Source organism: Gambusia affinis, linkage group LG10 (genome assembly GCF_019740435.1).
Source record: "Gambusia affinis linkage group LG10, SWU_Gaff_1.0, whole genome shotgun sequence".
NCBI classification, from domain to species: domain Eukaryota; kingdom Metazoa; phylum Chordata; class Actinopteri; order Cyprinodontiformes; family Poeciliidae; genus Gambusia; species Gambusia affinis.
The window spans coordinates 9963632-9977508 of NC_057877.1; the positions used below are offsets into that span (position 1 = coordinate 9963632).

The 13877-nt window shown below is 40.6% G+C and overlaps 1 protein-coding gene across 1 annotated transcript; it reads left to right on the plus strand.

The window, feature by feature from the left end:
* Nucleotides 1-9544: 9544 nt before the first annotated feature.
* LOC122838919 lies at nucleotides 9545-12901 on the plus strand. Its single transcript, XM_044129968.1, has 2 exons — nucleotides 9545-9646; nucleotides 9842-12901. The coding sequence occupies exon 2, from the start codon at nucleotides 10025-10027 to the stop codon at nucleotides 12899-12901; it is 2877 nt and encodes a 958-aa protein (XP_043985903.1). The 5' UTR covers nucleotides 9545-9646; nucleotides 9842-10024.
* Nucleotides 12902-13877: the final 976 nt, after the last annotated feature.

The window sequence follows — 13877 nt, forward strand, 5'->3', positions numbered from 1 at the left end:
TGATACTTTCACACTGATTTAAAATCTATACCTATCTGCCTCTGGCTGTACAAATACATGCAGCTTGTTTCTAACACAGTTGCTATAACAGGAAATATCTTATTCTCAGCAAAATAGCTGCCAGCTCGCTGGTTTCAAACACTGCTTTGTATTACAGCCTGACAGACAGCAGGATGAAAAGAGCAGACTACTAAAAGCTACATTCATTCTTTAAAAGTGGAGGTGGATGAAAGGCTTTGGGGAGTCCGACATTAATCTTTCCTGAAAGAGGGAGACAGCTACAGCTACAGCTACAGCCTTCGGTGTGATTTCATTTCACTCTTTTGCATCATACCAAGGCTTACCTCCGCCACAGTCGCCATTGTCTGCCAGCCAGTAACCGGGGCTGACACATCGGCAGGCAGCCAGTGGCAAAACCGAATTGGTTTGACCTTCGCTATGTGTGGAGACGTCATCATTGTCATCAGAGTGTAGAATGAGTAATAACTTCTATTGAACCTGAGAGGAAAATAAAAAGAATAACAGATATGAATAGTGAAGATGATGGTCATTTTCTTTCCTCCAATATTGTGTTACCTAATAGTGCAAACTAAATTAGCTGTCCCCTCTTCTCTCAAGCAAGTCAGATTTTATGAAATGATCAGAACCCTGACTTTGATCTGTGTATTACATCCCTGGATTTCTCACATACTTAAATTTTGGTCAGTTGGTGGCAACAGCAAAAATCTGTATGCAAATATTATTCTTATAATGATGTAAAAGTTAAATATGTAACTCAAAAAGATATACGTTCCATGAAATTCTTTGCATAGTCCCTTGTGAGGTGTAAACAAAGCTCTGTAGTGGGTCAATAATTTTTAACAACGTATATGATTTAAGTCTGGCTCTCACCATCTGTATGCAGATGACACAGTTGTTTACTGACAGGAGAGCTGCATCTACAGCCGCTTTCCTGTCTGACATAGAAATTATAGACGTAAGAAAAAAAGAAATAAAGTTTCATCTTTATGGAGATCTTTAAGACTTTTCCTTCTGGTTTTGATATCATACAAAACCTGAAGGAAAGGTCCTTTGTGTTTGACATTATTCTGTTCCACCTCTAACTGGTTGCTAGCAAATCTAAGGGTAACTTTTAAACCAAAAAAGGATCCCGGCTACTATTATTTCTGCACAATTTGCCCTTACTAAATCATGGTCATGAATATTAAACATATTAAGAGTCTCACACTGAACATCTTGTGTCTGACATAGAAATTGTAGACATAAGAATAATAGAAATTATACTTCTTTTATTATGGAAATATGAAAAATACATACATGAAGAAACAACTTTTCAGAGCCAGCTTCTTACCTGACAGTAATTAAGGCAACAAAATGTATATAAACACCCATGATGGTTCCTTGCATTTATTGAACACCATTTGTAATGGACACAAACTTTTTTACCAAGCATTAAACACTTTAGCCTTTGGCTAAGTTGGTTAAGCTTTACAGTCCACACTTCAAATGATCATTACTCAAACTGGGTGCCTGTTGCATGTTCTTAATACTTGATTGTTACCGTCTTTGGTTTCACTTTTTAAAATTTGTTGAACAAACTGCAATGACTATTGTCTGTCGTAGCACAATGTTTTGAATGCATCTTTAGAGCATCTTGGTCTTGAAAATAAGACCTTATGAGATTTAACCATAATCTCCTATTTTAAAATAAAGCGTAACATAGATTTAAACTCAGACAAGAAATATTTCAGGGCTGCATGGTGGCTACAAAGCAGCACAGGGCTTGCAAAATAACCCAGAACTTGCAAAACTGGGTCCGTCATTGCTCAGCAGTTTTTAACAATGTGAACCCAAATTTCTTAATGAATCTGTCCCTTTAAGTAGGAGTTCTTCATTCACAATTACATGTACTCATAGAGTCTAGGACCTCAAATAGCCATTGACTTTTTTTGTACCATTTGTTCACATACCCACCCACGAGTTGCACATTTGAAGTCTGCCCGACACACATGAATGAACACCTCTGCAATCCCTTCCGTCGCTCCTCCATCACCCAACCTGCGCCACCTAATCTGTTGTGGAGTTACTCAGTATTCAGGGGATGCTTCTGATAGGAAAACCCCCGTTTCTCCTTTTCTCTCTCGCCTCATCGCTTCCCTTTACCACGATCACCACCTGCTCCTCCGCTTCCCCCTCCACCCACACATTCCCCTGCCTCTCTCCTCCCAAGCTCCGGATTGCCTTTTAGAGGAGCAGCACCAGGCGCGGTTTGAACGCGTAAGAGATGCCGATGAGTCATCGGGCTACTCTTTGCTCATGATCAGTCGACTCCTCTGTTTCTCACTCATTATGTGAAGCTAATTTAATGTGACGCCAAAAGCCGATAAGTGTGAAATAGGATTGACTGAGAAGACCCGAGCAGAATGTTAGATAGCCACAAAGCTATAAAAAGATTTATTTTGTGAATTGCACTGGGAAAATACACACAGACAAACGACTGCTCCTATTGTTTTTGTATTAGTTTCCAGCTTATGCAAATAGTTAGCATGAGGTGTCTTGTCTCACAAATAGAGACTATTTGAAATAAGCTTTATTCTTTCTTTTTTTTTAAATGAATTTCCAAAGTGTGAATTTCAAGACAAATATTAATACATCTGAATTGGTGCTGCTAAGTGAGTAACATTTAGCAGGGGGGAAATGCTACAACGAATGTAGACGAAACGTGAAAAATTAAAAGAGAAAGAGAGATGGTCATTTAAAAAAGGAAAGGGCTGACAGAGTAGAGAGGAGAAGCAGGAGAAAGCCCTAGAAAGCTGATTATGCAGCATCTCCTTCCCACGCAGTCTGCCTACGCTTCTTCTTCTCCACCTCCTCCTCCTACTCCTCTTCCTCATCTCCTTGTTGGGGATTCTACTCCATGCATCCCGCCCTTTCCTTTCTTGGCTGCGTCATTCAGCTCTTCATTGTGCATCCTCACCCCTCCCTCCCTCCGCCTACCTCTCTGGAGATGGAGCATGCCCCCCCCCTCCCCGCCAGCTTTTGCTTGTGATGTGATATACAGACTAAAGCTTTCAGGCTTTTTGCTACAGCAGTTATGCTTCACGATGGGGCTGGAAGACAAAAATACACCCACACATATTCAGACATTATTCCAAACAACTAGCAACTAGCCTGTAGAATTCCTTGAATTTAGCTGTAGCAATTTGTCTCATGCTTAGCATAGGATCTCAATCAGATTTTGAGACACTTCAGGATAATATTTAAAAATGTTTTCAAAGGCCAAGAGACACCCAAAGCAATATTTATTGAGCAATTTGTCCACATTTGCTTAAAGACATCTTCCTGTGTGTGTGTGTGTGTGTGTGTGTGTGTGTGTGTGGTTGTTATGACCATGTCAATCACTTCAATCTACCTCAGGCAACCTGGGGCGATGCGTGGGTCAGCACTAAGGTAAAGATGAGTGACTCACTCCATCTTGAGAGATCAAACTGAAAGTATCTACCCGACCACAGGGACATGACAGTAAAGTTATGTCTCAAAACAGGCAACGAGACGCTAATAAACAGTGTCACTGCTTTTAAATTGTTTTCTATTGTTTTACACTTGTGCATATGTATTAATTAGTTTCATTTTGTAACCAGGTATTGTTTTTGTGTTGCAGACTTCTGCCCAGGTCCCTCTTGAAAATGAGATCTAGATATCAATGGGGTATACCTTGTTAAATAAAGGAAATAAAAATTTTTTAAAATCTACAACATCGAAATAACAAAACACATCCGGATAAGACAGAGCAAGAGTGACTGAAAAGGATATGATATTGGCCAACGTACTTTTAGAAACGTATATATCCTTCCTATAAATATCATCTTCAACCTTCTTTCGTCAAATGTACTAATTTAAGGTCTAAGCTGCAGTCGTCACTGAATTTTTATTTCAGTTTCAACAAAAAATTGCATATCTACAATGGACGCCGGAGGGCATAAGCGTCGTCATGACAAATCGCAGTTACTGACAGGCAAAATGATGAGTCAAGGTCATCAGATGCAGAGCATGCCTTGTAGACAGATTGCTATAAGCACTCGACAGCGTTTGTTAGGGATCAAATTGTGGGCTCGCAAGGCTGGGTGGTCAATCATGCCAATGCTCAACATGTGCATTGTCACAGTGGCTCAACTTACAAAACAGTAACCATCCGAGGATGCATTCCGAGGTCTTTCTGGTTGCCCAAAACCATCACACCAAGTGAAAAATGTCTCATTATGTGCCAGTGATTACTTAAACCCAAACCATATGTGACTGGACTGAGGTAGAACTATGACTGGCATCAGCAAAACTATTGGTTAACTCGACTGTAGATGTCCAATTTCTAACAAAACTGGATTGCAAACACTGTTTTTTTACTATTCCTAATGCTTCAGTCCTCTGGTCTGAGATCTCAGAAGTTGTCTATAGCATCGCCCCAGTAGTGGTACTGCTCATTGACAGTACTGATACCGGGACTATCCATGGCTTCTCATCTTTAAGTTCTCAGCAATTATCAAGCTCAGTTTTCCTTCTTCTTGGGTTTTCTCTTCTTTTGAATTGCCACATTTATCATAAATACTAAAATCAAACTAAAATTCAGATTTTAGAACAAAATTAATTCTCCACTGCAAAATAAAACAAATTGTAGAATGAGGGGATCTTTTTCTATAACTATAGATAAAGAGGAAGGAAGGCAGCATGGTTCGAAGGTAGTTACTTTAAAAAATGTATAGGTATTAAAAGCAAATTTTGTGTAATAAATTGCAGACAAATTCCTAAAATTATATATTTTGCTACCATAATTGGATTCTCCAAAGAGCCTGAGGTTGTAGACCCCTGCCCTATGTTTGTATGGTTGGGGGAAACTTGTGATCTTACTCCAATTTGCAGACCTGCATATTGGTGTTTGAGTTCAGCCGAGGGAATGTGATTCTAGTTTTAAGGCACCCTTACAAAAAAATCCCATGAAAATCACATGTGACTTTCACATGTGATCACATGTGGTTAACACAAATTTTACATGTGAATGATGTGAATCACATGTGAAAGCACATGAATACGTGTGATTTTGGAACGTTTTGTGGTAAAATCACATGTGAAAACGTGATTTTTTTGGTGGATTATGTGATCACATGAAAATCAAATGTGAATTTCATGGGATTTTTTTTGTAAGGGGCACTTTGAGTGGTCTTTTGATTTATGTTAGCATAGCCTGCATTTCAGATATAGTCTAACGTGCCAGCTCTTGGCTTCCATTGCTTTTGTTTTCTGTGCTGTTGTCTTGTTCTTGTGTCATTTTTGACCGGCTTCTATCTCCTTCTGCCAGAACGAGAGGAACAGGGCTCTTTGTGCAAGATGTGGGTGGTAGGAACTGTGCTATACTACCACCCACCATCTGCCTGTAAGACCCATTGGGCAGTGTCCAAATCTTGGGTTTCAAGGGAAAATAGTATTGCAAACCAAAAACTTCAAGAAAGGTGAGGGGATGGAAGGGAAACACTGGGATATAAAGCAAAGTTTGCTTCCTCTAAGTATTACTTTTGGTGGAGCTGAATTCAACTCAAAATGCAGACAGGAACTCTGGCTCATGAAAAAGCACAAATATTCATAAAATAGAGAGGAGATGCTTATAAGGGGGGGGGCTATGTATACTGAAAGAGTGGAGAGCGACATGAGAGGACCAGAAGGCCTGATCAGGGGGAAATACAGAGCAGCTGAGGGAGAATTAAGGCAGGTGGAAAATAGCTGGGAGGGTAGGTGAAAAGATAAGACAGATCAGAAGGAAGGCAGACCTAAAAGAAAACCTGAATCTAACAAACACAATGAACACTAATCTAAGAAAACAAGTCAAATACACAAGGGAGGAATTAGAAAAGAAATGATCAAAACAGTGACCCAAAGTTAAAACACTTATGGATCATAACACTAACGGCACTCTTTACATTTGTTTTCTGAAACCACTATGATTAGCACATTGGTGTGGTAAAGTATGAACTGGGGTTTGTAAAGTCTGAGTACTGTTTGACGACGTCATCTGAGGCAGTTTTCGACTGTGCAGTAAAAACTGAAAATGGGCCTTAATCCACAACTGAAATGTTTGGCAACAGAAGGCTGCATAGTACAGCTGTTCACATCTTAGTTGTAGCTTGATTTCACAGTGTGACTTAGAAATTCTTCACAATCCTTACCATCTATACTTACAGATATTACCCCTACGGTGAGAGAAACATTGTGAATTCTCCCATTTTAGAGGTGTTTTTACTCTTCTCTACTCTGATTAACTGTTCACTTGAGTATAGGGAGGAAACAAATATGTTTTCATGTGTTTCCTTTTATAGCTCATGTGCATTTACTTGATTGGGACTTTGCTGAGGCACGTTGGGTGTGTATTTCGTCACATCTGCACTCAACCCCTCGCCCGCTGGCTGAAGGGGAGCTTCTGTTCACCACACGCTGGCCGCTTTTGTTATATCCTTTTGTGATTTCCTTTAAACATGTTGGACTGACTGAGTCAAAGTTGCGCTACACATTTTAGTTTCATCATCACTTTTCTTCCATGTAGCTTAGAAAACAGTAACTCTGGACATTTAACCGCGACATTGATTGTGTTGCTAAAACTAATCTCCGATTATTCAATCTAAAGTTGTGGCAGGTGTTAGCTGCAAGGGGTATTTTTCGCTTCCTCATCATAGCAAAACGCCGTCCAAGCTCTGTGACAATTAAGCAACAGTGAGTTCCCTGATGATTCACTTCCAAAGGCAGAGGTGTGGCGTTGACATGCGTGCTATAAATGTGCACAGTCCTTTAATGGGCGAACAGGAAGCAAAGACTCCCAGTGTTAATCAAAAAGAAAAGAAAAAGCACCACAAAGGGGGAGAGAGAGAAAAAAAAATCAACTTTAAAATTATTCTCTTTAAATCAGAGCTAACAAGTGTTGTTGGAAGAGAATGAGTGTTAGATGCCCCCCTGCCTCTCAGTGCCCCCCTCATCTCCTCTCACGCCTCCCCGTCTCTTTCACAGCGTGCTTCTCAACTCTGGGTTTACTGATTAGCCTTCTCCATAAATAAGTAATCAAAGGGAGAGCAGCGATATTCCGATCGCCCTTATCATCGCTCGCTTGCACACTTCACAAACGCATGCACGTTCAATTGATCTCAAGACAGCAGCTGCCTTGTTCTTTTGTGCAGAGATATCGAAAATTTGTAATAATAATCAGAAGAAGAAACATGAGCCAGTTTTGAACCTCGACGTATGAAAACATACATACTCTGGGGAAAATTGACCAGGAGTGTGTCAGCATGTGTGTGAAGGACAAGAAGCCATCGGGACGGTGAGATGGAAAGAACGGGAAGAGAGGGAAACATACAGTCGGTGTAAGTGTGACTAAACTGACTGCAGCAGAATGACTCACCCTGTTGCCACAGCAACCCAAAGACACACTCTCCTCTCCTCTAATGTGCGATTTCAACAACTTGTCGAAAAGGTGGCTGAAGGGGGAGAAATGTACATTTATGGAAATCACCAGGGGAAAGGAGGGGGTGGTGAAGGCCAGAGCATGGGTGCACACAACAAGCATAAAAGCCTTTAAAAAAAAGAAAAAAAGAGCAATAACAAAAACAACAACAACAAAAAAACAACAAGCTTGCAGCCCCATTACAGAGAGCGTGTGTGTGTCTCAGCAACACTGCAGTATAGAAGCCAGCGGCACCTTCTTCTCCACCGGAGTGGATGAGTGTGTGTGTGGGAGTTTAGAAGGACTTTAATAAATAATTCCTGTTGGTAAAAAGTGTAATGTCTGGCCTCTGACCACCAAACTGAATCCCCATTTGGATTTCATTTGCTGCAAAGATTGGCCACTTCCAGTTTCCTCACTTTCATAGGATTCAGCTGTAATTGTTGTTCATTTTTACCAAGTTTATTTATTTCATTTGTTCAAGGTTTCTCACTCTGCTTTGGTGAAATGACCACAGGCACCTTGCAATGTTTCGAACGAGCTTTATTAATTCAGTAAAACATGACATTGGTTGTTTGTCGCATCTTTTGCTGAAAGGGAAAGAAAGAAAAAAAATACACAATTGCTTCAAAATGTTGTTTTTTTTTTAAATTGAACACAAAAGTATGTATGCTTTTACTTTTGTCGTCACAGTGAAATGTCTCAAGAATATCAAAACCAGATTTCATGTTGTGGCATGCATGCATTCAAAGCAGCAATAATGAAGTAAAGAGAAATGCTTTTTGAGCAGAGGTGCTACTTTATTGACTTAATTCTGTTGAACAAGTATTCAACAAAATATAGCCAAGCAATAACAATGGGGATGAAAATGAACATATGTCTTACTCACAATGCAATTTCCACAGTGTCAGAAATGTGTGACTATCGAACTTCAAAATAAATGAAAAGAGCAACTGTGATACTGAACGAACACTCAGTTGTAGCAATTAGGTAAAACGGAACAAAATTAAGTAGTAAGTGGATACAACAATCTGCAACGCATCATGGGAACTCCATCCATCCATTCCCCAACATGTTACAATGTCAAAGATAGCCTGAATAAATACAAAAAGTAGTTGTCAAATGATTATTTCCTTGTTTAAGCTAAAGTTAATAAATTGTATCTAAATATGAACTCATTCTATAACCAGAAATTAGGTTTTCCTTTTTTGTCTTTTTTCTCTTCTTTTTTTTTACATCACTCTTTTGCAGAACTTCAGATCCTTCAACAACTTTATTTGAGTCGTTCAAAATGAGGGCTTCCTGGTTGGCTTTGTACCATTCTCCCTCTGCATCTGACCAGAGGAGTTAAGATAAAGTTCAACAAAATGATGGATTGCCCACTCACATGGCACCTTCTGGGTTTTCTGCTAGAGAGCAGAATTTATGGCTTCATCACTTACAGGGAAGTTAAATGGTTCCCGAAGAAGCAAAGTAGCCCCAGGACTTCATGTTTCCACCAGCTTATAATACTAATATATCTTTTATTTTTAAAATAATCTCTCCTTTTTAAAAATGTCTCTTTTATTTTTAAAATGCTTCATTGGCTTTACAGTAGTTCACCCTCCACCCCTTTTCAATAATCACTTTTCCTTGTTTTCATTGTGGTTTGTTGGATTCCCCACAGCCTAGAAAAAAAACTTTGTAACCCTTTAGAGACCAATTAATGACGAAGATTTAGCTCTTCAATAGTTTTAGATTACTTTTAGATTGAGAAATGAATGTTTGCAGCAGGACTTGCGAACAGGAGTTGGGATAGTTTTTTTTCTCCCCAATTTGCATTTTGGATTTAGAGTAAAATCACTTTTATCTGAAACATTTGATTGTCGCTAAGTAGCAGTAACAGAATACATTTGTAAGGGGGGAGGCCCTACTCACAGTAGCTTGAATTTGGATGTGAAAAGAGTTGATTTAACATCCCACCATGCATAAGCATTAGCCTGACATATTTAACCTGTGTGCTGGTTGTGATTCTTCCCAGCCAGCAGGTGGTGGTGTTTTCATGTTAAGTTTGTTATTGAACTGTAGAATGAGTTCAGAAACACATGTATAATGGCTGACACAGGCAGTTTATCAGTCTTCATTTAATCATTCTTCATCCTGTTTTGTTGTTTAAAGAAAGCACTGCTTGTAAGTATTTTGTGTTATTTCATTACATCTGAGACAATATTCAGCTATATTTGTGGCATTTATGTTGCAAGGCTTGATGTTTGTAAGGTTGATTGTGACATGTTATTTACACAGTATTAAGCATTTGTGCCCTTACTATTTGTATGATTTGACTACTGTTGTATTCTAATTGATGTTTTTCATCTTTATTTGTAGTTTCACTCTTTGGCATTGAAAGCAACGTCAATTAAAGCGACATACGCCTGTCAATCGTCTAAGAGTTTATCTATCTGCACAACTGTTACTTGGAAACACAGTGGGGGCAGAACAGTGAAAAAGCATAGATCTACACAACAAGCAGTGAATGTTTACATCGAGGATCTACTATATTAACTAAAGATGTCTCAAGAAGCTGGAAAGGCTCCGTCAATTCGCTCCAGCAAGACACACCTGTCAAATTCAAGTAAGTCGTCTGCAAGCATGGCTGCTGTAAATGCAAGGGCGAAAGCTGAAGCAGCTCGCACTAGAGCTGAATTTGCTAAAAAGGAAATTGCAATGAAAGTTAAGAAAGCAGAACTGGAAGCCACATTACTGGTTCTTCAACACCAGTGTGATGCAGAGGCAGCTCATGCTGAGGCAAACGTTTATGAGGCAGCTGCTAATGAAGAAGAACATATGTCTCGACCAGAGCAGCAAAATGATGATTCTTTAGAACGTACTGGCAATTATGTGAAAGACCAACTTGTCTTAAAAGGTAGTCTAACTCCATTTGATATTGTAGAGTACAATGAAGTACCTGCAGCCACGACATTTTGTCAACCCAAACAAGAACCTGACTATTCCATAGACACTCTGAAAGACTATGTTCTTCCATCAAACATTTCAATCAATCATGAAGCTGTTCCTCAACTGTCCCGGTGTAATCCTGTACTTAAAACGTCACCAAGCTTCAAACATGATGTTCAATCAAAAGACCAAGTTAACATGTCTGAACTAACGAGGTTCCTGGCTAGAAGCGAGCTACTCACTGGAGGACTAAGGAAGTTTAGTGACAAACCAGGAGACTACTGGTCTTGGAAATCCTCTTTCGAGAATGCAATCCGTAACTTACATTTGTCTGCCAGTGAAGAACTGGACTTATTGATCAAATGGCTTGGCCCAGAGTCCATGAAGTATGCAGAGCGTCTGCAAGCAGTGCATGTCCATAATCCTGATCAAGGGTTGCTTAAAGTTTGGGACAGACTGCAAGAATGTTATGGTTCTCCAGAAGCCTTAGAAAGAGCACTGTTAGATCGGATGCTACAGTTTCCTAAGATCTCTAACAAAGATCCACATCTCTTGAGAGAACTTGCAGACCTTCTCCTAGAGATCGACTCAGCTAAGAGTGAGGGTTACATACCAGGTCTACTCTACCTCGACACAGCAAGGGGAATTCACCCTGTAGTTGATAAATTGCCCTTTGGAATACAAGAAAAGTGGATGAACCATGGGACTAAATACAAAGAAAAACATTCTGTGTCATTTCCACCATTTTGTGTATTTGCCAACTTTGTTTCCAGTGAAGCAAAAATGCGCAATGATCCCAGCTTTAGACATCCAGTCCAGCAACCAACAGTACCTACGAAAATGTTTAAATATCAGGAAAGACACACCAGGAAAGAACCCATCTCAGTAAGTCGGACAGAAGTTGTAAACTCTCGACTAAAACCTGTAGCTGAGACAAAGATTGTGGATGTAGATAAAGAATGTCCCATCCACAGAAAACCTCATGCACTGAAAAGATGTAGAGCATTCAGAGAAATGCCCTTTGAGGAACGAAAGATCTACCTTAAAAAGAACTCAATATGCTTCAGATGTTGTGCCTCTACCAATCACCAGGCAAAGAATTGTAGTACAGAGATAAGTTGTGCAGAATGCGGCATCAACAGTCATGTTTCAGCCCTTCATCCTGGTCCAGCAGTTTGGGCAACAACACCACCACCAGCTGTGAGGCAGCCAGTGGACGTTCACGGCGGGGAGCAAGACCAAGCATCACCTACTGCTACCTCTACCTGTACCCAAGTGTGTGGAAGTGAAATTCAAAGTCATTCTTGTGCTAAAATCTGTCCAGTGTTCATCTATCCAAAGGGGTTTCCTGAGAAGAAATTGAAAACATATGCGATCTTGGATGACCAAAGTAACAGGTCCCTTGCTAGATCTTCAGTCTTTGATACCTTCAGTATTACAAGGAGATCTTATCCTTACATGCTAAAGACTTGTGCAGGAACGGAAGAAGTAATGGGGAGAAGAGCTCACAACTTTGTTGTGGAATCAGTGGATTGCCAGTCACATCTGTTGCTAGAGACACTTATCGAGTGTGATATGCTTCCAGACAATCGGAATGAAATTCCAACACCTGAAGCTGCTCAACACCACTCCCACCTCCGGGACATAGCTGCAGAAATTCCCAAGCTGGATCCAGATGCTAGCATCTCGCTTCTCATAGGGAGAGATGTTGTCCAAGCACACAAGGTTACTGACCAACGTAATGGACCTCTAAATGCCCCATTCGCTCAGAAGCTGGCCCTTGGATGGGTCATAGTTGGAGATGTTTGCCTCGGAGGGGCACACAAACCTGACTATGCAAGTGTTTTCAAAACCAGTTTCCTGGATAATGGTCGGCCCAGTCACTTTCTACCGTGTAAGAATGCAATTCAGGTGGCAGAAGGCTTTGATTACCCAGTTCCTCAAAAGGTCAGTTTCTGCACATCTACAAAGACAAAATGGTCAGACATCACAGAGATTGGAGAAACAATCTTTCAACAAACAAGCTCAGATGAGAAACCTGGCTTCTCACAAGAAGAAAGAGCCTTTCTTCAGATAATGAACAAGGCAGTCTTTCAAGATAGTTCAAATAGTTGGGTCGCTCCACTACCCTTTCGTTTCCCTAGGCCATGCCTTCCCAATAATAGGCAGCAGGCTAGACAGCGCCTTACCTCTGTTCACCGTACTCTGAATAAACGCCCTACAATGAAAGAACACTTCCTACAATTTATGCAAACCATACTCGATAGTGGCCATGCAGAATTGGCACCCCCTCTCAAAGAACAGGAGGAGTGCTGGTATCTCCCTTTCTTTGGAGTTTATCACCCTCGCAAGTTAGACCAGATTCGGATTGTGTTCGACTCCAGCGCACGTCATAATGGGTTGTCACTCAATGACGTTCTTCTTACAGGCCCTAATCTCAACAATAGTCTCTTAGGTGTTCTAATGCGCGTCTCAGAGAAGAACGAGTAGCAGTGACCGCTGATATTAAGCAGATGTTCCATTGCTTTGTCGTCAGAGAGGACCATCGGAACTTCTTACGATTTCTTTGGCATGAAAACAATGACATGGAACAACCAATTGTGGAGTATCGCATGACTGTTCATGTTTTTGGCAACAGTCCATCGCCTGCAGTTGCAACCTATGGGCTTGGCTGCATCAGAAGACCAGGAGACACAGGACAACACAACAAGACATCTTGTAGAACGTCACTTCTACGTTGATGATGGCCTTGCCTCCTTTTCATCGAGTGATGAGGCAATTTCGGTTGTCAAAAATGCTCAACAAACGTTGGCTGCATCCAACTTAAAGTTGCACAAGATTGCATCTAATGATATTGATGTGATGAAAGCATTTCCCAAGGAGGACCTGGCAAAAGGCCTTAAAGATCTCAACCTTGGAGCAGACCCTCCACCAATGCAAAGTAGCCTTGGAATAAGTTGGGACATTAAAACAGACGAGTTTACTTTTCAAGTCTCAAATGAAGAGAAACCTTATACACGTAGAGGAGTACTGTCAACTGTAAACAGTTTGTACGATCCGCTTGGATTCGCAGCCCCAGTGAGTATTCAAGGTCGAGCTCTTCTAAGAGAGCTTTCAACTGAAACCATCAACTGGGATGACCCACTTCCAGAGAGGAAACTACAGGAATGGAGTGCATGGAGGAACTCTCTAAACCATCTGAAACAAGTGAGGATCCCTAGACAGTACACCTCCCTTTCCTTTTATAATGCAACAAACAGAGAATTGTGCATGTTCTGTGATGCCTCTACTAAAGCAATTGCTGCCGTGGCTTATGTCAAGATTTCAGATGCAGAAGGCAAAAGTGAACTTGGTTTCATGTTTGGCAAAGCGAAACTTGCTCCACTAAAAGAAGTTACCATTCCGAGGTTAGAACTTTGTGCAGCTGTCCTTGCCATTGAGATTGCTGACATGATATCTGAAGAGA